At 45.5% G+C, this 25,442-nt stretch overlaps 1 protein-coding gene and 1 long non-coding RNA gene across 2 annotated transcripts in view; one reads left to right on the top strand and one right to left on the bottom strand.

Annotated features, from left to right (window-relative positions):
* SCRG1 (stimulator of chondrogenesis 1) overlaps nt 1-25,442 on the bottom strand; it is a 58,124-nt gene that overhangs the window by 992 nt on the left and 31,690 nt on the right. The window contains exon 2 of the mRNA XM_025202407.1: nt 3,858-4,128. Coding sequence (XP_025058192.1) covers nt 3,858-4,128 — 271 coding nt within the window. The remainder of the gene's footprint in view (nt 1-3,857; nt 4,129-25,442) is intronic.
* LOC112550066 overlaps nt 17,680-25,442 on the top strand; it is a 12,794-nt gene continuing 5,031 nt past the window's right edge. The window contains exon 1 of the long non-coding RNA XR_003093730.1: nt 17,680-17,890. This is a non-coding gene — a long non-coding RNA (uncharacterized LOC112550066). The remainder of the gene's footprint in view (nt 17,891-25,442) is intronic.

The following is a 25,442-nucleotide window of genomic DNA, read 5'->3' as shown; positions in this document are numbered from 1 at the left end:
TGCTGATATACCCCTTCTGACCTATGGGCTCTCAGCCCTAGTCCTTGCCCCTCTTGGGGTATGGGATCTTTAACCCCCTCTTGCTCTGGCTGTGACCCCTTGCCTTTTCCCTCTCTCTCTGGGCCCTGGCTCTGCTCCTAGGCCAGGTGAGATTCCTGGGCTCCCCCTGGCCTGCCAGTCTCTGGCTGTAGCCCTCCTTGGCCTCTGGGCCCTGGCCCCACTCCTGAGCCAGTGTGACCTTCGGGCTCCCTGGCACTGTTGACACTCACCTCTCCTGGGCTACAGACTTCCAGGCTTCCTGGACCCTCTTCCTTCTGGACCACCTGGGACCTCTGTATCTTCCCTTAGTCCCTTCCACAAACCAGCAGGGTTGCTCACCCCCATCTCGGCTGTTAATCCTGCCGCCCTGCTGCAGCCCCACTGCTCAGGAGCTCCTTTCCCTGTGGCTCAGAGCTGGAGTGCCAAACCAGCTCAAACCCTGGGCTTACATGCCCCAAGCCTGGCCCTCTTCTGGTCAAGTGATTCTAATTGGCCCCTGCCACATCTGCAGACTGCTCCTCAAACAACCTCTTCCATCTTAGTGACACACACACTAAGGGCCTGGTCACATACTTCCCCTTTTTTGTTCACACCTTAACCTGGGGTTTTCCATCCTCACCTCCCTGCATCCAACTTTCTGTCTGCAAGTGATCCCTATTTGGTTCTCTAAGGCTGACTGTTATGGATGTCATCTTTTCCTGCACCCCACAAGTCCTCTATTTGGTCCCTGTACTTTCTCTTGCAGTCACAACCATCTGCTGGTTTAACCCCAGCTTAGGTGCTTGCCAGAAGCTTGGCTGCTGCCCAGCTGTTCAGGAGTTCTTCACATCTTGGCTGCTAGGATCAGACTATTGCCTCAGCTCAGGTCCTGAGCTTATATCCTGTAAGCCCAGCCCTCTTTTGTGTCACATGACTCCTCACTGCCTCCCGCAGCACCTGCAGACTGCTCCATCTGCTGTCTGCCTTCTCTTAAAGTAGCCGGAGCACCAAGCCTCCTTCTACAAGAGGTAACATGCAAGTACAGGAAACATATGCACAGAGTTTAATGACTTCTTTATACTGAGCTCCAAGTTGGTGGGTGGTGTTTTAGCCATTTAAGGAAATCTTTTCATAACATGTAAGTTTGTCTATCAGACTGCTGACAGAGTTTCAGGTTAAGGTGTTCTGGGTTAAATCCCAATGCACGTGCATGGCAGGAGGTGCAATTTTGGGATCAAGAATTAGATCTCAATCATGTGTTACTTGCTGTGCAGAGGGAGCTCACCACTGTACCAGTAAGTTGAAACCAGGGAGTTGGTTATCAAGTGGGGCCAGGGACGAACTGTAACCAGCTCCCGTCTGGTCCCTGGCCCCAGCCAACAATCAGCTGTTTGTGCCTGCCAGCTGGGGTTTTGACACCTAGTTTTTACTCACCCCCAGGCCTGGGGATCAGTGAAACCAAGTGTGCTGCCCAGCTGGATAACATATGGTTTTCCAGGTCCTAGTGCATGGGGAACCCAGAATCCAGCTGCGGCAGCCCAATCCAGAGGTTCCCATGGCCAGAGATAAGTAAAAATCATGTGTTTTGTCTGGCTGGGCAACGCTTGGTTTTACAAATCCTGGAGCATGGGAATTCTGAGATCAACCTTCCCCCTCATTGTGGGATGTGCTGTCACACTGGACCTTTTAAAAACATGTTCCCCCTGAGTACACCTCACCCCTTGCCTCCCTCCCTCCCCACCTGCTGCTAATTAGCAGAGGACCCCACCACTTCTAATCAACAGGGAAGCTGAAACCTTGGTTTTAAACATGGCATCATTTTTACCTCCTCATGGATCAGGAGTGAGCTGCAAGTGGGGCCCCTCCACCAATCAACAGCAGGGAGGGGAGCACGGGGAATCTGTAAGATTAAATGAGCCACAGAGCACCCCATTTCTGTCATGAATTTGTTAGGTCCCTAGTCGTGGGCCAGCCCCAACCAGCCACATGTTCAATTTAAGGTGTGATGCAAAAGAGCCACAAAGTTGTTACATATAATAAATGGAATTAGTTAGTGGCTTGCTTACTGTATTGTCACATCTCAAAATGACTAGAACATTTGGCTGGTTACTATTTAAGGCACAACTAACCTGTTAATTGCATCTTAAAAGTAATGTGCGTCAAGGGCCTCAGATTTTGAATGCAGGTTTCCCTTGCCAACTGCAGGGGTTAGGTTCCTGAAAGTTCCCGTGGTTGGCAAAACTGTGGTTGGTAAGACAAAAGGCTTATGGGGAAAAGCGAGGTAAGGGACTTGAATACGAGTTCCAGCCCGCAGGGAGCTTGGAGGGAGCAGAAGGAAGGCGGTGAGACGAGGCGCCACATGCATGTACAGTACACGCGTATAGCCCCAGGCAGCCTGCAGAGCAGCTCCAGCAGGTAAGTTGGTGGGGAGAAGGGGACTGAGGCCCCTGTAGGCGGGGAGCTGGGCAGGGCTGGGGATGCTGCCCAGGTGGGCAGTGCTTGGAGCCACAATGAGTGGCTGAAGGGCCTCAGCAGGGAGCAGGATGGGGCCGTGGGTGGTTCATCTGGGGAAGGGGGAGGGCTGCAACCGGGTGCATCAGGGAGCAGAGGAGCTGCACGGGGATCTCGCCCGCCACTGCTCACCCCACGCTGCCTTGGTGACTCACCTCCTGCATGTGGGGCTGTGCCCCTCAAAGCAGTGGTAGGTGTACGAGGTGCGTCGCTGGGGCAGCAGGGGACAAGCAGCGGCCCCATGTGGCCCCACTGTCCCCAGCTGCACCAGGTGGTGCCCACCGGGTGGTGGAGGTCCTGGCACCTGGGATCCCCCTCCGGCAGGGCTGAGGGAGCAAAACTGGATACTCAACTGTGGATGGCAAAACCGTGGCTGGTGAGGGAAACCCGTACTTAGTAAGTTAGCAGGTGTCTTGGGTAGGGTAGGGTACCTGAAGTGGTTCTGGGAAAATGTGGAAAGTTGCTATTCATGAGCATTTCTCTTATTTAAAAGGAAGTAAGTGGTGTTATATTCAATATTCTGTGAGAGAACTTTTGAGTCTGAAATGCGTTCTTAGGTAGCCTGGCGTAGTATTCTGAGAGGCACATTGAAAAAGTTTTCTCTCTTTTTTGAGAGAGAGTAAATTTATGACCCTTACACTCATCTTCTGTTGTTCTCAAAGTTAGTATGGCAAACAGATATTACTGTTGTATATGGGCAGGCTACCATGGCTCTGCATGCTTTAATTATCCTAAACTACCTGGGGAAAAAAAGTTTGCCTGAGAAATTAAATGACATAATAAGAAAAAAGTTCAATATTTCTGAAAAGCAGTGATAACAAAATAAATGCTTATGGTGTAGTACAGGGATTGGTAACATATGGCCTGCAGGCCACATTCAGCCCATACAGTTTCACCTGTGCCTATGCCCATGCCAGGGCTGGGCAACTTCCGGCTCTGCCTGTGCTGCTGCACTTATCTCAGCCCTCCTGACTCCAGTCTGATGTGGACTTGGTGCTTTCAGTACACATCAGTGGCAGCAGGCTTTGCCTGTGCAGGGAGCTTGCAACTGGGAGCTGCGCCTGTACTATTGCTACTTCCCCCAGCCTCTCACTCTGCAGCCAGTGGGGAGATGCCTCAGGGCTGGCCATCTGCAGTGCTGCAAGCAAATTTAACGTGAACCTTCTACTCTCCTTTCAAGAAAAAGTGATAAGAAATTGGCTGGGTCTTGGTCTAACATCTAAGCTACATAAAGATTCTGATTTGTTTAAAATGGCAGCTTCTCTATCAGTCAGTAGCCATACAAACATGTAAAATATTAATATAGACTAATGAAAAAGTAACCTTACTTTGGGCAGCAGAGTAATTCACTAAAATTGCAGTAACAGATCATTTCACACCCCTCCCCTTCCCAAAAGTGATCCTGAAGACTTCCATCTATTTGTCGAAGGTTGGCCACACCATCCGGGATGTTGTGACAGTTGCGATCTTTTAGCAGTTTCTTGTAACAAGAGAGACGGCTGGAAGGCATCAGGTTGGCACCAAGCAACATGCTCAGCAAGACGAAAGCTGATAGAATCTTCATTTTCATCTTTGCAAAGCTTCCTTCTGACACTAGCGCTAAAGAGAAAAGAGATTATACTAGATGTATCCTGATGACAAACAGCTTAGTTTCCCCAATTCAGTTCTTCAACTTGCCCTTTTAAGTTATTTTGCAGGGTGGGTCCATGCGCTGCTGAAAAATTATCTGCCGGGAGGCAGCAAATATTGGTGCTCCACAGGCCATCTATTGTGGAGTTGGCATTCATTGCATTTGTGCACGCTAGACTTTGTTTTCCTCCTCTGTTAATTGAGGCCTTTACTGGTAGTTCTGTTTTCTTTGGCCTTTCTTCTTCAGACTATTATTTTGTTTCTAGTCAAAATTCTCCCATTTGTATAACAACAAATGTCTTCTCGCCTGTTCTGAAGTATTAGCCAAACCTAACTTTTAGCAAGCTGATGTAAAATGTTCCGATGCATTTCCCTAGTTTACTGTTCATTTTGGCTTTGTGGAAACTTAGAATTACTCAACTGAAGACTTACCCTCCCCAAAGTATTGTGGAAACTACATGGTCACAGCACCTGCTAAATGCATTCAGAAAGGGGAAGCATTTAGCTTATTCTGACTGAAGATGTCTGGACAGGATCAACTTCCAAAGAAACTGGAGGGCCAAACAAAGAAGTTAAGCTCCCTGTAGACCTAAAAAACTGCTCTGTCTGGCAATGTAATGTTGTACATGTTTCTTCTGCTGGTTGGTGTTGCACAGAGCTTCCCAAGCCAGCTTTAAACAAGCAGAAACGGTATAGCTTAGGGTATCAAACATACAGCCCAGCACTAGACTCAGCCTGCAGATCCCTATCATCTAGTCCCTGGTGCTTTCCCCCACAGACATGTGCTGCAAGCAGGACCTGGCCTGGCTAGTCTGGGACACGCAGTGCAATTCAACCAGCTTATAGGCACCATTCACCCAGACCATGGACCAGGCCCCTACCTCTAGTATAGCTGAAGCAGCATGGAATTCAGTGTGGGCTCAAAAGCAGGATAAATTAGCTTCGTCTGAGCTCTAGATGGCTTCTAGTAACTGAACCAGTATTGCAGGCAGTTGCCTACAGGTTACACTGGATTTTAACCCTGTGCTTCTGTTGAACACATGCTGTAGAGCAATTTTGTAGGACCTTTGGCATTTAAAAGTAACCCAAGATCTACCATGCGCTTCCACCCCCTCCCCCTGTCTGTCTGTGAGGAGGGAAGAGGGGGGGTCAGATTGAGGCAGAGGGAGAAAAAAATATTTGGGGTTGTGCCCCCTAGCAGTAAGTCTGTGGGAGAAGGGGCAGGGGGAGGAGAAAAGGCCGTGGGGGGTGGGGGGGGAGATCAAGGCCCATCCCTAGCCCCACTTCCTCCCTCAGCGTTGAGGCCTCGATCTGCCCCCTCCCACCCCCAATGGCGGTGAGGGAGGGAGCGGGGCTGGAGCAGGGGCAGGCCTTGCACAACTGGGGTTCAGGACAGCTCATCCGGGACACTGCCTCCCAGCCCACTCTCCCCCCTTTGAGCAGACCCCCTTGGGGGGGAAGGCAGTGCCCCGCTGTTCACAGCAGGGGGCTGGGCCATGCCGCACTTGGGCCAAGCAGTGGCAGCACTGGGAGGGGGGCCTTTGGAGGTGTGCTCAGCCCCCCACAACCTCAGATCAACTCCAAGAGGCTCCAAGATTGACCAGCTGGTGACCACTGCTGTAGAGAGAGCTGCACAAGACCATCTAACTTGCATTCAGTTGCACATTAGGCTAGGATTTTGAGCTGTGATTCACCTTAGTTTTTTTGAGTTATAGGAATTGTGGGGAAAAGAGGCTTTTACTTCTAGGAACATATAGAGATTCTTATATTTCTCTAAGTTGAAAGTAGAGGTACATCCATAACATTGGTCTATATCTTATCACTGCTGCGCACACCCCTGGGGGAGGCACGTGGAGGGGGCGGGGCACCTGCCTTCCATATCTGTGCATGGGGTGAGGGCGGGCTGAACCTGGGGCAGCACTGGGCTCTTCCTGGTGGGGGAGAGGGGCTGGGCCAGGGCTGCGCTTGGGGCAGGTGGGGGTAGCACTGAGAGGGGGGGGTGACGCGGAGGGAGGGGGGGGTTACCCAGGAGCCTCCAGCCACTCCAGAATCACCATAGTTCCCCTGTAACTCCCCTCCCAGTGCTGCTGCTTCTCCCCGAGTGGAGCCCTGGCTCAGTCCCCCCCCACCCCCACTGGGAAAAGCTTGGTGCCACCCCCAGTCCCAGCTCACAGCAGCAGCCCGCCCTTGACTTGCACACAGTTTCAGGGGGCATGTGCCTACCATGCCTCCCCCATGGGTGTGCACAGTGGCGGGAGCCCCCCTGTCCTCCCATGAGTCACTCGCAGCTCTCTCCAGCACTCTGCTCCAGCTGGACAGCATCTACCACAGCCCCAGCCCCACCCCTTCCCTCACTGTGTGGGCCTCTGTCTGCCCCCACCATGTTCCCTTGCCCAGCCCCTTCTCCCCAACAGACTTACCCGCCAGACACTGATCTCCAAGCTGCAGGGCTGCATATCGGCAAGTGGATTGGTATCAGCCAATATGTCTCATTAATATTCAGCCATTGGTATAGGTCCAAAAAATTTCTATTGGTGCACCCCAGTTTTAAAGTGAAACTCTACTCTGAAAACTGCTCCACTGATAATGAAGCAGCTCCTCGCTGACTAGATCTGTTCCCTCTGTTTATTTCTAATAATATCTGCTTACTGTCAAATAAGGTTCAGCTGAATTTTTATCCTGTTAGTACTGTAGCAATGACATAGCTAAGGGATTATGAGCTAGAATCTATTCCTTCTTGTGCATCTGCAAAATAGAGTAGCCCAACTTGATGATACCAGGACAGCCAGGAATAAATCTTGACCTCTAAAATCTTTATTGGAGCAGGTGATGTATGTTCAAAGAGAGCTTGTTCTTAATCTCATATCACAGCTTTTGGTGGCAGGGCTGATAGCTGGGCAGGAGGGAAAGTCTTTTTGCAATTGTATGTTTGTTATTTCAGTAATTTCCATATCAAACATTTCCCAGCATGCCACTTTGTCACTCTTCAAAGAAGAGTCAAGCTTGAAAAGAGGGAACGTTTTTGGATTTCATTACACTTCTGGCAATTAATTCTGAATTGGTTACATCATCAGCATTTTCTACCTGCTGGTTTTCTAGTCCGCCAGCCTTTTTGGCAAAGGAACTGTCCAGAACTTTAGAGGTATAGCTGTCTAAGAGCATCATTTCTGGAGAGTGGAGCCATTATCAGGAAGAAAAAAATGCTAGCATTCTCAGGTCAAGGTTGTCAGATCTGTGTGCACTTCAAGCTTGTTTTCTTCTGCTTACATTAAAACAGGCTTTGCAGAAAGCAGCTTATTTATGAGGACATATAACAACTGAAAGGAAGTTCTTGTTTCCTGAATTTTGCTTCTATAGCAAAAATATGATGACTTCTGACCTCAGTGAAATTGTGTATGCGTTTATTTGAATATAAGTAGCTTACTTAATTTATTTTTCATTTAAAATGCCCCTATTAGAGTTTTTAAACCTAAATTATTTAGTGTGCTAGTTCCTAATTCTAGACCAGTGCAAATCTACTACTCACATAAGGTAACCTTTTAAATCTGAATCCCCTTAAAATTGAACTCAAGAAGGATATGGTGCCATACAATCATTATGTTTTATTATATACAATTTATTATTTAGCATGCAATGGATAAGGGTCCTGCAGAAAGGAAGTTATAGTTTGCTAGAAGAACAGATTGGACCCATTCTACCCAGGTTAATAAAATAGTTCCAAACCAGTACAGGGCCCCTGTACTACACTTCATGGAGCTTTAAGTGATAATACTGAAGACTGTGGTTTTCAAAGGCAAGGACTAGCAGCAGAAAACAAGCTGCTGCTGGTCCTGGAATGCTGGTTCCTAGGATTCAAAATATTAGTATCACAAGCGCGTCATTGTCTAAACTGCTGGTCAGGAGGATTTCAAAACTGCGGTCTTTCAAAGATAAGTACATCTTGAGTTGTGCCCAGAAATAAGCTGGTAGGCTATTCAAAGTTAAAAAAAAAAAGAAAAAAAGAAAAATGATGTTTTCAGTGCAGAAGGACCTGCCCAGATTATCCATATTTTTCATCAGAAAACATCTGTTCTGTCATTAGGTTTAGATTAGACATCTGTAAGAACTACTTCACAGTTAGGGCGGCTAGGATCTGGAACCAGCTTCCAAGGGAAGTGGTGCTGGCTGCTACCCTGGGGTCTTTAAGAGGTGGCTTGATGCCTACCTGGCTGGGGTCATTTGAGCCCAGTTTTCTTCCTGCCCAGGCAGGGGGTCGGACCTGAAGATCTACAAGGTCCCTTCCAACCCTACTTCTATGATTCTATGATTATTCCTTACAACAGGAGTTGGCCACTTGTGGTACATGTGCTGTAGATTGACAAGGCAGTGTGCATTAGGGTTGTGCAAAGCTTTGGTCACTGATTCGATTTGGGGGAGATTCAGCCCGATTTGGTGGCTGAATCTGCAAATCCAAATTGAATCAGGAGACCCTTTATTCTCTCTGAACTGATTCAGAGAGATTTGGAAAGATGTGGACATAGACACAGCTTTAAATGTTTTTTCTACATACTTCAAGGTAGTAGGCAGCTCGTGAATGCTGCAATGGTGGGGCAGATGCAGCGTCCCACAGAAGAGTGGTGGGGTCCCCAGCATGCTTGGCAGACCTGGAAGTGGACCAGAAGGCCCCCTGCCCTGGCTCAGTGACTAGCGGCTCCTGGATCTGGCAGGGCACCTGAGGTCCCCCCTCGGCTGATTGCCGAGCTGGGGAGGGCATGGAGGGGCCCACCCGCACTCTCCCCGGCGGACCCAGAAGTGGACCGGAAGTACTTCCCATCCACTTCCAGGTTTGCTGCTGAGCATGCGGGGGGGGGGCTGTGCTTCTGTGGGATGCTCCATCCGCCCCATCATCACAGCATTCACAAGCCATGCCTGGTACTTCAAGGTATGTAAAAAAAACATTTGAAGCTCTGTCTATGTCCGAATCACTGATTCTCCAAATCAGCATTGAATCTTCAGATTCAGATTCGAACTGGGGACAGTGATCTGAATCAACGAATCAAATCACTGTCCCTGATTCGAGCCAAATTCAAATCAAATAGGGCCCATTTTGCATACCCCTACTGTGTATGGCATGTGGCAGATACAGGAGAGCAGAGAGCAGACAACAGAGCAGCAGATCAGGCAGGGGAAGGGGATCAAAGTGGCACTTGGAGGGGGCACAAGAATGCCTCCCAAAAACTCTTCCAACACCTGAAAATAGGACCCACACTGTCTTACAACATAATATGCTACAGAGGGGTTTGATGTGGGCAATTGATAGGTTTAACATCTTCAGGTTGTAATAGCTTGGTCAGCTGCAGACAGAATAAAGAATGACAGGCCACTGGTTATACATGATGATTCACTTTTAGATATGTCACAACCTGCTTAATTTTCTGGTATTCAAAAGTTTGCCCATTTTTCTATTGCAGTGCAAGATACACTCTGACTATTCTGTTTTTGCAGATCCTAATTTGCATAATCAAATAGCTTCTTCCAACTGGCTTGCCCTTCACTGTGGGGAAAGTTATCAGTTTCCAGATAAGAAGGGAAGGGATCATGGGAACTGATGGAGGCTACAGTTTTGTCAATGCATCACTGTTCTTGGTAGAGATGGTGGTAGGCTTGGCAGTGCTTCTATGCAGTACATAAAACAGAAAACCTTCTGTTTCAAGCTTGCTGCAAATTCTCTTTCTATGCTGTTAAATAGCTAACAAGGTGGAAAGTTGCACAGCTGATAAAGAGCTGCTGGACAGGTAGGTGTTTTGATAAACTGCTACTAAGCATGTGTACTACAAAATGCAGACATTAGATCTTCACCATCACCCTGTGCAGTTAAAATTGTTTTGATATTTATCAAGCCAGTTAAGCCTGAACAGATGTCATGAAGATGACTTGAACAGTTCCCAGTTTCTTTTTGTGATATGTGCACTTTTGCCTTATCAACTTTGGTGTCTTTTAATCATATTAAGCTCTAACAGGTTCACTTTGTCAAGAATATTCCCTTTTTTGTTCCATCAGGAATACCAACACCTGAAAATAGGCCTTTTGATGAATATTTGTGGATGTTATTTGACACTGCTAAAATTCAGAGCAAGATAAGATGGGCAGGAAATTCAGTGTTGCAAAACCTGCTTGAATTACCTGTGTGATGATAGTCAGTCTGATGGGAAGAAGACCTGCTGAGCTAGGAATCATTACTATATTTGAGTTAATGCTGGATTTCCAAAGGTTTGCTCTCCTAGCCAACTTGACACCATATATTTGTTGGAACAGGTAACTCCACAGGATGATTTTAAAAAGCTTCTGCTTTGGGGGCCAAGACAAACAGCTCTGTTTTTTGAAGATAGCCATGCAAGTTTGAAGTAAGCAGATGTCAGTAAGGAGCATCAGTGTTAAGTGTAGGTGTCTTGTCTTGAGACTTCCATGTTTGGCGGGGAAAAAGAATAAACCCTTTAATAAAAGGAATATATTAACTGAATTGTAACCGTATACACTTCTCTCTCTCTCTCTCTCTCTCTCTCTCTCTCTCTCTCCAATCTTGAAAATGAAAGCTACTATTTTATTGTAGCTGGTACTCTTCTCTTGTGGTCCTTCAGTAATCAGGATGCCCCCCTTACGTTAATAGAGTGGTCATCTGAGCTCAAAGCTCACAAATAGTTTTTGTTAAGTATTTTTTTAATGTACATGCAGTTAGTTCAAGTCAACTGTTAAGGACAGTATTCAAAATAAAAATACCCCTCAGCTCATTTAAGAGTCATCTGTCAAACCATCCTTTGTCCAAAACTTTTCCAGAAGGCTGTGCTAGTGGTATGTAATATTCAGTTTGACAACTGGTAAGTGCATCTATACAAAATCATTAAGCAAGATCAACAAAACTGAGGTAGTTTGAAGAATTTTAAAGTAATGCCAATGTATCTTGCTTGAATAGTTTGTGCATTGTAAACTGATGAGGACAGCAGTTTCTCCACAGAGGATGATTTCAGTCAATTGCTTCTTTATAAAATCTATCAATACCATGATTCTTTCCAGGAATCAGGTTCTCATTTAAAACCCATTTAGTTTTTCTTTTCATTAAGGACGCGTCTCATTCCTTATTAACAAGCTTTTGCGATAGCATTAAGTACAGGAAAACAGTGTGGTAGAGTTAATGAGTGTAATATCCAACTTTCTGAGAGAGTGTAAAATATTTTAAACATCATTTTTTTTATTTATAAGTTGGACTGTCTCCCTACATCTATCCTGTAAAGCATCTTTTGATTGAACCTGTACCTTGCCAGATTGCCTTTGCCTTTCTTCACATTCACCTTTATCTGTGCATAAAGAGAAAAAAATAAAAGGATAATTTCAGGAGCAAGACATACCTTTCTCTTTTGCTGCTTTCTCCCTCTCTCTCTTGGCAACTGTCTCTCTTAAATGTACAAGCTGAGATCTGGAGATGAGGAGAGGGAGGGCTGAAGAAGGTGCTGTACAAACACCCCTTTGTCTGCCCTGACTTCAGCTGCTGACTGACAGTTTTTCTCCTCCAGCCAGGGGCTAGAGGATGGGCTGCAGGAACTACTCCTTTCAGCAACTTCCAACCCAGACAAAAAAGAAATGAACAGCTCCTTTACCAGCAGGGAACAAATAGTCTATACAGGGTCCAGAGAGGGGAAGCCTCATCGGAGAGTAAAAGATAATAATTCACAAGAAGAAAAAACAGGGAATAACTTTTCTTGTCTGAACTACAGTTGGAAAGATAGGAGAAAAGGACAGTAGAAAAACTAGGAACTGAAGGTGCCAAAATTATATGAATATGCAGGAGAGCATAATTTGATGACAGGATACATTGTGTTTAGCAGGTTTTCGAGCTGCCTTGTTCTTATAGTCTTTCACTTTGCCACCAAAATTATGAGGACCCTAATGAATTTGACCCAACCTTTGATTTCAGGATTCTGCTCTGATCTAAAGTGCAAAATAATTACTACACCTTTCAGTCAGTTTAATTGGATTTTGGGTAATATGTATTGTAGCAAGCTTGCAGCAGATAAGAGCTAGTTATTTAAAGAACACTTAGGCATTTTGTAATGGTAAAACAGACTTATCAGCCAGTGTTTTAGTACAGTACTTTTTGGAGTAATAGTGTTAGTGGAAGAGTACAGTGTTTCCCTTAAAATACTTCAACTTGAGGTATTAGAAACAGTTAAATAACTTTAAACTAAGTTAAACTTTTTTGTAGACAGGAGAATCCAGGGGATAGAATACAAGTATTTTAGATACAGATTCTTGTGTTTTAGCCAGTGACTTGCTGTGGACATCTTGGGCCTGCCCTTGCTTTTTCTTCAAATCCAGACATTGACTTTCTTGACTGGGTATAAAACGATGTAGGTGTAGAGGGGGCAAGGAAATGATGCTAGTAGATCCAAGTATGACTATGTCTTGAAGTGATGATAATGACAAAGGTTACATACATTTTGCAGTTGATCATTTTGGCTCCATTGTGGCTTTTTAGCTTTTCAGATGTCAGTGGGTTTTCTCCATCTGCTACTATCACAGAAGTTATAACGGTTCCTTTCTGATGTGGACCACCAGCCCAGTGATCCCTTCATTGAATCAAAGATTACAGTAATCTACCTTTCAAGCAGTACTAGCTTCAGCAAGTCCAGAATGTACCAGTCTCTCCCCCTTATATTGGCATAAGTATGTGGGATTAATCACCTCCACTAAGGGCATAAGAGTTGCAGGGGGTAAAACCAATATGACAGGAGAGCAAAGCCCTTCCAAGAACAATAATGCCAGTGTTGTGCACTGATTGCCTTTTCAGTGGCACACAAAAGTGAAGTAATTTCTTATGAGTGATTTTAGACCTTGTGTTGAGAGAAAGTATCTCATTCCCTGTTGCACTATTGCAACAGGTAACAATTATAATGGGATCACCTGGTTTTCACTTGAGTTCTCTGGTGCTGGTGGTATTCCTAGAAAGAATCTATGTTTCTGAAACCTCCTTCCACCATGACATTCCTATCTATTTGATCAAGCTTTTGATGGCTCCTTTAGTACTACTGTGGGGATAGAGTTATAACAGAATATTTTTCATTGCAGAGTGTTCTGCTATTCTTAGTAGGAGTAGAGAAACTTGTAGTATATCTGTCAAGTTTTGCACAGTTTTTTATTTGATACTTTCCTTCAATGAAAACAGTCCCTTTATTTCCAAGTCCTTCCCCCACCGTCTTCCCACCCCACCTGTAGGCAATTTTGTAGGGGTGAGGAAAGTAAAGCCGGGGCTGTTCAGAGTTTGAGGGAACCAGAGATTCTTGGGAATCTGGAAAAGCTAGTTGGGTGCAGAATATTGGAGGGAAGCAGGGGAAGATTGTTGGGAAGGAACCCTGACTTCAGGAAAGAAGGAGGGTGTTTGTGGGGAAGGGTAGCTGATCAGGAAAGGGTGAGACATGAAGCAGTTTTGTCCTTCCTTTCCATTTACCCACTGTATTCCAATCTCTTTTTTTTTGCCTGTGTTGTCTTGTCCCTCTGTTACTACCTCCTGGCTGTACTACCCAATTGTATTCTGTTTCCCTGCAGTTCTTCTCATCCTTTTCTGGCTCTTCACTCCTTGCTGCTGAGTCACCAAGACTACAAATGGACATCACATTTATCCTGGGATAAACCATTTCATCCTAGGATGAATTGCAATTGTTTGGACATCCATGTCCATTGTCCTAAGATAAATACTAAAAAGGTTCATGGGATAACTAGTATAACAGTTTATCCTGGGACATTGCAAAGTATGTCTGAAGGATTATCCTGCGATTGCATCATTGAATCAATGGCAGAAAAACTGCAGCACGTTCAGCTGCCCACTAAACCCTAATTAGAAGAGCAATATGTGTACATGTCAGTCCCAGGATATTTTTTGCACCATGACCAACGCAGGCACGACCTGTCCAGAGACTAATGCCACATCTGTTTCTAGCCTAGTGGAATTGAGTTGCTGTCACCCTGTAGGCTGGCTCAGTGCCAGCAGTGAAAGTAATGACAGCAGGGATGAGACTATCTTTCTCTCCCCAGCCTTAGCACTTTGTTACAGGTATGAGTACTAAAAGTAAAAGCCTGCTTTTGTCTCTGCAGCCCTGCTGTCACCCTTCAAAGCTCCTGACTGGCTGTATCATTGCCATGATGGAGCTCCCTAATATGTACTATGTCTGACTTAAGACACTTGACATCCCTGTTTTATGTGATCCACACACAAATCTAATTTTGATTTTAGTAAACTGTGTAACATGCTCAGATCCCACTGTGAATAGCCTAGATCTCTAATTATTTGGTAAGTACGGGAGCTACTTGGCCTTCCGTCTGAATTCTGTATTGCTAAAGTGAGCCACATGCCCTCAGCCTGAAATTATAGATGTGTTTTGACTTTCACTTTTCATATATTCACCTGTAGCAAGATTGATACCTGTGCTCATGCTTCAGTTTACTTGCAGGTTTCTCACAGGGAGGAATACAACCATCACACTTCAAGAGGGAGATCTCCAGAAAGAATACTGTTTTTCTACCATTCATTTTTGAGGTAGGCATTTGAGTAGGACCTTGGAAGGTGTATTGATCTTAGCCACAAAAGGATTGTGTCACCACACCTAATTGTAGGTGCCCGGTTCTGGGATTAAAATTTGTATGTCAGTTGAGTACTTAAGTACTGTTTACAGTGAGTGCAGCTCACTGTTCTGGTTCAGTGGTAGAGTCCTTGTCTGCCATGCAGGAGACCTGGGTTGCATTCCCAGATGTGCATATAACTGCAGCCACCAAGGTACTGAATGACCAGACTCAGTCTGGCCTTTGGATTCTGTCTCAATGGTCTAAAGGGTGGATAGGAGGTCTGAGCAGCTTTCATTCCTCCTTACTCCTGCCTAGGCATACATGGCAAAGGTTCTGGTGACCTCTCATCCGTATAACATGATCCAGAAGGATCAATGGTTGCCTACTGTTACTTACAATTCCAATTCATCAAATCAAGAGCAAGACCTTATAAAGGGGGATAAGGCAAAATGCCACGTTTATTGATTACATGAATTAGACATAGAGGTTTTGACACAACACTCACACAGACCCACACAAACATGAAACAACCATTCCATTTTCTCAGGAATTACAGTTACCAGCAGCAGTTGTTCAATAATAGCACTAGGTGGCCAGCCCAGGCCTTATTGAGAGAAGATGCAGATAGCAGGCAGGGTGGTTATTATGAGAGAGATCCTGGAGATAGCAGCTTGGAGTGGGGTGAACAGATGCATCTGTGCTCTGAAGAAACAGCAGTTGAGAGAGAGACTCACCCAACTTGGCATTTTCAAAGTCCTCTTTTATAGGGATTGGCATCCTTTGTTTCAGTGCTTTGGGTTTTTTCCATATCCAGCTTCTGTTTTTGCAGTTGTTTTTCATCCATCTTCTGCTTATCTCAGCCTGAGGTCAGTTTGGTTGTAAAAGTTGGTATCTCATCCTTGGAGTGTCCTTGCTGCCCATCTGTCAAGATGTGTGCCTTCCTCCTCCTCGTTAGTTTAGTGACTGGTAGCTTACATTTGGCGCCTTGTTGCTTACATAAACAGTTAAATCTTCTTCTCCCATCTCTATGCCATTCTCTCACCATTCACCCTTTCACATACACTCATTCAAAAAAGGGCATACAGAGTTCATTCACTTATGTCAAGCAAAAGAATATAAAATAGAGTTTTCAAGTTACTTACAGGACAAAACTAATATGGTTACATTTCACTATTATTACACTCTATGTTAACATCAGCTACATTAGTTTAGTTCCTGCTACACTACTACTACTTCAGTGAATGCACAGTTGGGGGAGGGGGAGGGCTGAAGAAGGTGCTATTAAACACCCCTCTGTCTGCCCTGAATATAGGGGACTCTGAGTCTTTTTCTTGAGGACAATTAATTTAGTGGTCCTTAAGACATGATAGTTGAGTGTTTGAGCTGTCCTTGTACTTATACCATGTGGGTATGTGTGGTGCTTCTCTCTCTATATTTATCCCTGTCTTCCATCATTTCTATATGTCATTAGGTGCTAGTTATATACTTGCTTGCTCATCTCCTGGTGTTCTTTTGGTCATGGGATTATACTAATGTCTGGCTGGCTGTTACTGCTGTTTAATTTTGCTGTCAGCTTTTCCACTAGTGTTGGTTTGTAAGTTTATTTACTGCAGGCAATAAAATCAATGTTTGGTGGAATATGAGGCATGATACCGGATTCCTGCCAGGCCTTCTGTTCATATAGTTCTTAAGGCCAAAAATACGATCCATGGGTATTTATTATCCCAGTGTACCATGTTTAATAGTTTCTTGGCAATCTTCACAAAAGCTTTTGCTTGGCTATTATATTGGCTGTGATTAAAAGAAGGTGTGTGCTTATGTTCAGAATTTGCTGATGTTACAAAATTTGCTGGGCACACAGAGGTCCACAGTCTCCCAAAACAGACTCTGGAATTCCATGTGGGCAAACTGAGCCTTGCAGCATTCAGTGAGGGACATTTGTGTTGGTAAGGAATCTTTCCTAATAATTCAAATACTGCAATTTACTCCATCCCATGACAAAGTCTTTTTTACCCATTGAACATGGGGAAAACAAAGTTGTCTTAGAATCAAGTGTGGGACTGCTTCAGTGAGGATCTATGAGGAGCGATGTTGTTTCCAGCTGATCCAGGCTTGGGGAGGGGGGGAGGAGGAGGGAGGAACTAGTCCTAACCTCCTGGGCTAGGGACAGACATTCAAAAAGCCTGAGCCTGAATTGATTCAATCGTTGCAGGTTAGTCTAACTTGGCTAGGCTGAATCAGTTTCTAACCATACAGACCTCCCAGAAATCCAGGCACATACCTGCAGTGGCTTAGGATAGAACGTGGGGGGTGCTAGAGCAGCCCTCTCTTTTCTTCCACAATGCTGAGCTGAGGGGGGGAGTGGGGCATGGCCAAACCCTGACAGGATGCTCTGATGAGGGAGGGGTTTCCTCCCACCCTTGATAACACAGCATTTATCAGCTCTGTTAGCAGCATTTATTACCCCATCAGAAAACAACAGTCACTCTCATTAGTTCAAGCTCTTCTTAAATAATTTGTTCCAAAGAGGGAATGGAGGAACATTACCAGCTGACCTGTTGATTAGCTCTAAAAAGTCCTAAGCAGACATAGTCCTGTCTCCCACAGCATAGACTGATGAGACTATCTTTCTCTCCCCAGCCTTAGCACTTTGTTACAGGTATGAGTACTAAAAGTAAAAGCCTGCTTTTGTCTCTGCAGCCCTGCTGTCACCCTTCAAAGCTCCTGACTGGCTGTATCATTGCCATGATGGAGCTCCCTAATATGTACTATGTCTGACTTAAGACACTTGACATCCCTGTTTTATGTGATCCACACACAAATCTAATTTTGATTTTAGTAAACTGTGTAACATGCTCAGATCCCACTGTGAATAGCCTAGATCTCTAATTATTTGGTAAGTACGGGAGCTACTTGGCCTTCCGTCTGAATTCTGTATTGCTAAAGTGAGCCACATGCCCTCAGCCTGAAATTATAGATGTGTTTTGACTTTCACTTTTCATATATTCACCTGTAGCAAGATTGATACCTGTGCTCATGCTTCAGTTTACTTGCAGGTTTCTCACAGGGAGGAATACAACCATCACACTTCAAGAGGGAGATCTCCAGAAAGAATACTGTTTTTCTACCATTCATTTTTGAGGTAGGCATTTGAGTAGGACCTTGGAAGGTGTATTGATCTTAGCCACAAAAGGATTGTGTCACCACACCTAATTGTAGGTGCCCGGTTCTGGGATTAAAATTTGTATGTCAGTTGAGTACTTAAGTACTGTTTACAGTGAGTGCAGCTCACTGTTCTGGTTCAGTGGTAGAGTCCTTGTCTGCCATGCAGGAGACCTGGGTTGCATTCCCAGATGTGCATATAACTGCAGCCACCAAGGTACTGAATGACCAGACTCAGTCTGGCCTTTGGATTCTGTCTCAATGGTCTAAAGGGTGGATAGGAGGTCTGAGCAGCTTTCATTCCTCCTTACTCCTGCCTAGGCATACATGGCAAAGGTTCTGGTGACCTCTCATCCGTATAACATGATCCAGAAGGATCAATGGTTGCCTACTGTTACTTACAATTCCAATTCATCAAATCAAGAGCAAGACCTTATAAAGGGGGATAAGGCAAAATGCCACGTTTATTGATTACATGAATTAGACATAGAGGTTTTGACACAACACTCACACAGACCCACACAAACATGAAACAACCATTCCATTTTCTCAGGAATTACAGTTACCAGCAGCAGTTGTTCAATAATAGCACTAGGTGGCCAGCCCAGGCCTTATTGAGAGAAGATGCAGATAGCAGGCAGGGTGGTTATTATGAGAGAGATCCTGGAGATAGCAGCTTGGAGTGGGGTGAACAGATGCATCTGTGCTCTGAAGAAACAGCAGTTGAGAGAGAGACTCACCCAACTTGGCATTTTCAAAGTCCTCTTTTATAGGGATTGGCATCCTTTGTTTCAGTGCTTTGGGTTTTTTCCATATCCAGCTTCTGTTTTTGCAGTTGTTTTTCATCCATCTTCTGCTTATCTCAGCCTGAGGTCAGTTTGGTTGTAAAAGTTGGTATCTCATCCTTGGAGTGTCCTTGCTGCCCATCTGTCAAGATGTGTGCCTTCCTCCTCCTCGTTAGTTTAGTGACTGGTAGCTTACATTTGGCGCCTTGTTGCTTACATAAACAGTTAAATCTTCTTCTCCCATCTCTATGCCATTCTCTCACCATTCACCCTTTCACATACACTCATTCAAAAAAGGGCATACAGAGTTCATTCACTTATGTCAAGCAAAAGAATATAAAATAGAGTTTTCAAGTTACTTACAGGACAAAACTAATATGGTTACATTTCACTATTATTACACTCTATGTTAACATCAGCTACATTAGTTTAGTTCCTGCTACACTACTACTACTTCAGTGAATGCACAGTTGGGGGAGGGGGAGGGCTGAAGAAGGTGCTATTAAACACCCCTCTGTCTGCCCTGAATATAGGGGACTCTGAGTCTTTTTCTTGAGGACAATTAATTTAGTGGTCCTTAAGACATGATAGTTGAGTGTTTGAGCTGTCCTTGTACTTATACCATGTGGGTATGTGTGGTGCTTCTCTCTCTATATTTATCCCTGTCTTCCATCATTTCTATATGTCATTAGGTGCTAGTTATATACTTGCTTGCTCATCTCCTGGTGTTCTTTTGGTCATGGGATTATACTAATGTCTGGCTGGCTGTTACTGCTGTTTAATTTTGCTGTCAGCTTTTCCACTAGTGTTGGTTTGTAAGTTTATTTACTGCAGGCAATAAAATCAATGTTTGGTGGAATATGAGGCATGATACCGGATTCCTGCCAGGCCTTCTGTTCATATAGTTCTTAAGGCCAAAAATACGATCCATGGGCAATTATTATCCCAGTGTACCATGTTTAATAGTTTCTTGGCAATCTTCACAAAAGCTTTTGCTTGGCTATTATATTGGCTGTGATTAAAAGAAGGTGTGTGCTTATGTTCAGAATTTGCTGATGTTACAAAATTTGCTGGGCACACAGAGGTCCACAGTCTCCCAAAACAGACTCTGGAATTCCATGTGGGCAAACTGAGCCTTGCAGCATTCAGTGAGGGACATTTGTGTTGGTAAGGAATCTTTCCTAATAATTCAAATACTGCAATTTACTCCATCCCATGACAAAGTCTTTTTTACCCATTGAACATGGGGAAAACAAAGTTGTCTTAGAATCAAGTGTGGGACTGCTTCAGTGAGGATCTATGAGGAGCGATGTTGTTTCCAGCTGATCCAGGCTTGGGGAGGGGGGGAGGAGGAGGGAGGAACTAGTCCTAACCTCCTGGGCTAGGGACAGACATTCAAAAAGCCTGAGCCTGAATTGATTCAATCGTTGCAGGTTAGTCTAACTTGGCTAGGCTGAATCAGTTTGTAACCTTACAGACCTCCCAGAAATCCAGGCACATACCTGCAGTGGCTTAGGATAGAACGTGGGGGGTGCTAGAGCAGCCCTCTCTTTTCTTCCACAATGCTGAGCTGAGGGGGGGAGTGGGGCATGGCCAAACCCTGACAGGATGCTCTGATGAGGGAGGGGTTTCCTCCCACCCTTGATAACACAGCATTTATCAGCTCTGTTAGCAGCATTTATTACCCCATCAGAAAACAACAGTCACTCTCATTAGTTCAAGCTCTTCTTAAATAATTTGTTCCAAAGAGGGAATGGAGGAACATTACCAGCTGACCTGTTGATTAGCTCTAAAAAGTCCTAAGCAGACATAGTCCTGTCTCCCACAGCATAGACTGTAGCCAGCATGTGGTATGCTGGCTAGTGCTGAGAGGTTTCTGTGTAAGGCAGAGAGGAGGGGAGATCCCTGCTTAGCAGGAAGTGGTGGGTGGGGAACAGAGGGAAGCCAGGCAGATGCCTGCAGTCCCTGCCGGAGCTGCAGCCAGGGAGCAGAGGGGAGGGGCCAGCTCTCCTGTGCAGCCGAGAGCACCGCCCAGCCCAGATACCATGCTGAGATGCTGGGGGAATCTGGTTTAACTTTAACTTCAAATATGAAACTATGAAACCAGGAAAGGGTCTGATACAGACATTGCATAAACCAGTTTGACCCAAATCAGTTAAGTCTGATACTACATTCAACTAGGTTTATCTCAAACTGGTTTCAGCCATTTTCAAACTGGTTTATGTGCACTGAACATCTGTTCTGCTACAGGTTTAAACCAGTTTCTGATCTCTTAAACTGGCTTATGTGTAATGTCTGTCCCTAGCCTTGCTGCCCGGTACTGCAGGGAGCAGCTGAGTGGGTAGCCTGGCTTGGCTAGGCACAACAATGCTTGCTCTGCACCTCCCCGCCCAACCCAGTGAAACTTTTTTCATGTACTGAAGACTTTGTGATCTTGAATTAACTGGTTGCTATCTTCTGGAGTATTATTGCTCTAGACAAGAAGTCTGCAATGAATTTGAGATGCTTGTTTGTACTGTATACTTGAGCAATATTTAAAAAAAATTCTTGTTAACCTCTTTTTGAAGATATTTTGGACCTGCTGATAAAGGATTTTTTTAAAAAAAGAGTAACATAAAATCATCATTCTTCAAGATGATTACATCCCAAGTGAAGCTAGTCAAGTTTGGCAAAATAATGATTACTTATTTGCTGAGCATATTTTTGCTCCAGAGATGGTGTTCTGTCAGCTAATTTTACAGGGTGAACTTACTGTTATGGTGCTTGCAGTTTCCATTCACTAGATTACAAATGCCTTTTATAGCAACATGTTAGAACTAGATCACTAACCAATAACTGAAAGCATAGAGCCTTCTTATGGCAAATATCATAGGGTTCACTGACTCATGAAGAGGGGTGACAGGAATTTGAACAGAAAGCAGATACATTTGCAAAAGTGGCATATGTCAAAGTTTGTGGACCGGGCATAGCCAAAATTGGTTAACTTTTCTCCGGGTCTAATTTAAGCCATCTGCTTTAGATGTTCAATATACCACACAGATGACAAGACATGGCAATATTTTATTTTTATTTAATTTAAGATTCTCTTGATGTGTTCTTTTGAGTAGTGATATACCAGTTTATTATTCTGATCAGTTGGGATCCAGGTTTTCTTTTTCCTGAGGAAAAATGTGCATTTTTTCTCCTTTAAAGGAGAAAACCACAAGAAACCATGGGTTTCCCCTTGCAGGCTGGCAGAGTTCTAGCCTGCAAGGGGCTGCTTGGGGCTGGGAGGAGCAGGAGGAGAGAGATCAGAGGCAGGGAGCCATGTGCATGTGCATGCACACACATACACATGGCCTACAATGTAGCCAGGCAGCATGGTGGAGAGCATCTCCTGCAGCTCCCTGCAAGTAAGTGTATGAGGGGGCATAGGCCCCCTAGATTTCTGCATCCATAGAAGGGCATGGGGTTGTAGCCTGGTCAGATGGGCACCAGGCAGGCTTGTCTCAGTGGCCCAGTGGGTGGGACCCAGTTCGAGAGAGTAGAGTGGGGCAGGGAGGCTTAGTGCTGCCACTGCTGCCACCAGGAGTGCCATGTCACCATGGCCACCAATGTGAGGTGTCCCCTGCCTACCTGGGAGCAGCAGGGGGGCACAACTCCACGCTGCTGCCATGGCACCTCACTTTGGTGGCCATGGCAGTGGAGCTGGTGTGGGGCTTCTGGAGGTGGCGGCATGGAGTTGTGTCCCCCTTGCTGTTGCCAGGTAGGCAGGGGGAACCTCACCTCAGTGGCCATGTTGCCGTAGTGCTCCCTCCCACACCAGGTCCTACCCATTGGGTTGTGGATGCAGCTCTTGCCCGATGCCAGGCTTGCCAGGCCACAGCCCCATGCCCTGCTGTAGGCACTTAAATTGGGGGGGGGATGTGCCCCCCCCATACCTCCCTCAACATGTTGCCTATGGTGTCATCTATGTCCACATCCCCTTGCCCTGCCCACACCTCTTCTGCCCCCACATGCTGGGGCTTGAGGGTAGGGGGCAGAAGGTTAAAAGTGAGGAGCGCCACCAGGGTTGGGGGGGCATGGAGGATTGTTGTGTGGGGAGTAAGAGGTACTGGTAGGGCCAGGGGGCAGTGGGTCAGGAGTGAGGGGCACCACTAAGGCTCAGGGAGTGAGGGGGACAGCTGAAGCTGCCCCCATGTCCTGGTGAATGAAGAGGGCAGGGGGAGCTCTGATTTTTCTCCATGATAAAAAAAAAAAATCAAATATTCCATTTTAATCACAGAAAAGCATGGATTTTGCTTATATAAATAAAGCCTTTTTTTTGCCTTTAACTGTCCCGTCAATCCCAAAGGTTGCTGCTTACATTTGCCAACATTCCCTTTCTGTTCTGCATGTATCTTGTCATCCGCTGGTATGTCCAGAAAATGGTTTAATAGAGGTGGTGAACCTGTAGCATGTGTGCCACAAGTTGCACTGGCAGCCTCTGTGTGTGGCACACAGCAGACCAGGGAGGGGACAAGCAACACAGTAGTAGGTAGGGCAGGGAGCCAAAAACAGAGCAACAAATCAGGCAGTGAGTACAGGGCAGGGAGCAGAAAGCAGACCAGTAGATTGTGTAGGGGCACAGGGTAAGGGACAGAAACCAGACCAGCAGATTGGGAAAGGGATGGGAGCAGGACTTAGAAGGTGTGGGCTAATTTGTGACATGCCTGCCAGAAAAGCTGGGCCCCGCTGGTCTTGTAGGTAAATGCTGATGAAGAAAGTAGGTATAGGAAACCATTTTACCTAAAATTGAAAAGCCATTTGCTTTTGTGAATATTGGCAGGATTTCAAATAAATGTCCTGAGTGCTAGAATAGCTCATGTTTACTTGCCATCTTAGGCCTCAATTAATCTTCATCCCAGGGAAAGACAAGTAAGTTCACCGGGCGGGAGTGAGAGCTTTTCCTGCTCCACGTCTAGACTAGACAATAGCCTGGCTCTGCGATGTTCTACAGGGAGGCAAAAGGAGGAACTGGGCCCATGTGTTTGCTACATTGTGGAGAAATCTTCCTTAAGTTTCTGGCATTGCATCAGTTGAAACCAGTTGCCTTGTACAGAGGCTCATATTAAGCAGTGCTAATTAGTTTCAGCACAGACACTGAATGAAGCCGACCACTTCTGGATTCCTTAACTTTGAGTAGGTTTGTGATCAACACACTCACCCTAAATGAGTGCATAGCTAACAGACCATGCCCCTTGGCAGGTAAAGATGGAGGAACTCTTGGTTGAGGGAGCTCAGTGCAGAGCTGTTCAGCACTGTCAAGAACTATAAAGCAAACTTTAATCTTTGGGCAACTTGAATGTCAAAACTAAGACAGATACAGAAGGTAGGCACATTGAAGTTAACCAAAAATGTCAGGGTTACAAGAGCAAGAGGCAGCTGACTCTTTAGCCAGCTAGTGAGAGCATTCCTCTGGGAGGTGAAAGTCCTGGGTTCCAGCCTCTGCTGCCAAGGATATTTCTGTTGTTCAGTAACTGCCTAATAAAAGATGCTTAAACAGTCCTAGAAGCAGCAACCAGAACTTAGGCTTTCTACCTCCCAAAGTAGTGTCCTCTTTGCTGGGTTGCAGTCAGGCTCCCCTTGTTTGCTCACTCTTCCTAGTTCCATGTCTCTTACTACTTGATGACCCTGTCTCCACAGGAGTAGTGGAAATTGTCCTCAACCAACTATTCTGTAAACCGGAGGTTAGGACACTGTTCTGAGAAGTTAGAGTAGTGGAATTTAATCTCCTTGGGCTGAAGCAAGTATAAAACTCATCCCCACCCCCAGCCATTTCCCTGCTTTTTTGCCTGCGCACTGCTCTGGCACCACATGGATCCTGGCTACATGGCCGGATTGTGGGAGCATGGGTCCCATTCTGGTACCCCGGGGTCAGGAGTGGGAGGGGATGAGTGAGTGAGTAAGTCCCACATGCACACCCCACCACATGCACCCACACCCCCCACACACCCCAACCACCCTCCCCTCACACACAGCCCCCTACAAACCCCATACTCACCCACATCCCACATATCCATACACACACCCACATGCTCCCTCACCCCACACTCACATCCCCCACACCTATCCACCCCCACAGACACACCCACACCCCACATACTCACACACCCACAGCCCCCCACAAACCTATACCCACTCCCCCATAATATATGAGTAAGACTTCATTTTAAGCTATTATGCAATCATCTCTATGTACACTACACAAACACATGTAAATCAGGACAAAAATATTTTTCGAAATCAAATTAATGAGTATAGTAGTTGTTCACTTTTTAGAATATAATTTGGTATTTTTCTGGTTCTGAGATGACAAAACTCCTTGCTGAAAGGAGTACTTCTGGTGGCAAAGGTCAGGGATCAGGGGGCGGGACTTCTGGTCACAAGATGCCAACCAGGGGGCAGGGCACCTGTCAAGGGGCGGGGCTACCCATGTGGCCCTCAACAACTTGTTAAAACTCAGTAAGCAGCCCTCCTCCCAAAATAATTGCCTGCCCCTGATCTACATGCTCTGAATTACCCTTTGGAAGCATCTCACTCTTGCCTATACATGGAACTCTGTCTACTTAACCCTTCTATTTTTTTAATGCATGCTAAAGCCTATTCAGAAGTAACTAGAAGTCCAAGCTGGTTCTGGCCCTATGTCTCTGTCTTATTTTTCTTTAAAAAATAAAAATTAAAAAAGTTTTATTCTATAGTGAAATAAGAAGGGCGGGGAGGGAAAGA

This window comes from Alligator sinensis, unplaced genomic scaffold (genome assembly GCF_000455745.1).
Source record: "Alligator sinensis unplaced genomic scaffold, ASM45574v1 scaffold211_1, whole genome shotgun sequence".
In the NCBI taxonomy this organism is placed as follows: Eukaryota; Metazoa; Chordata; order Crocodylia; family Alligatoridae; genus Alligator; species Alligator sinensis.
This window is presented reverse-complemented; position numbering and strand designations above follow the sequence as displayed.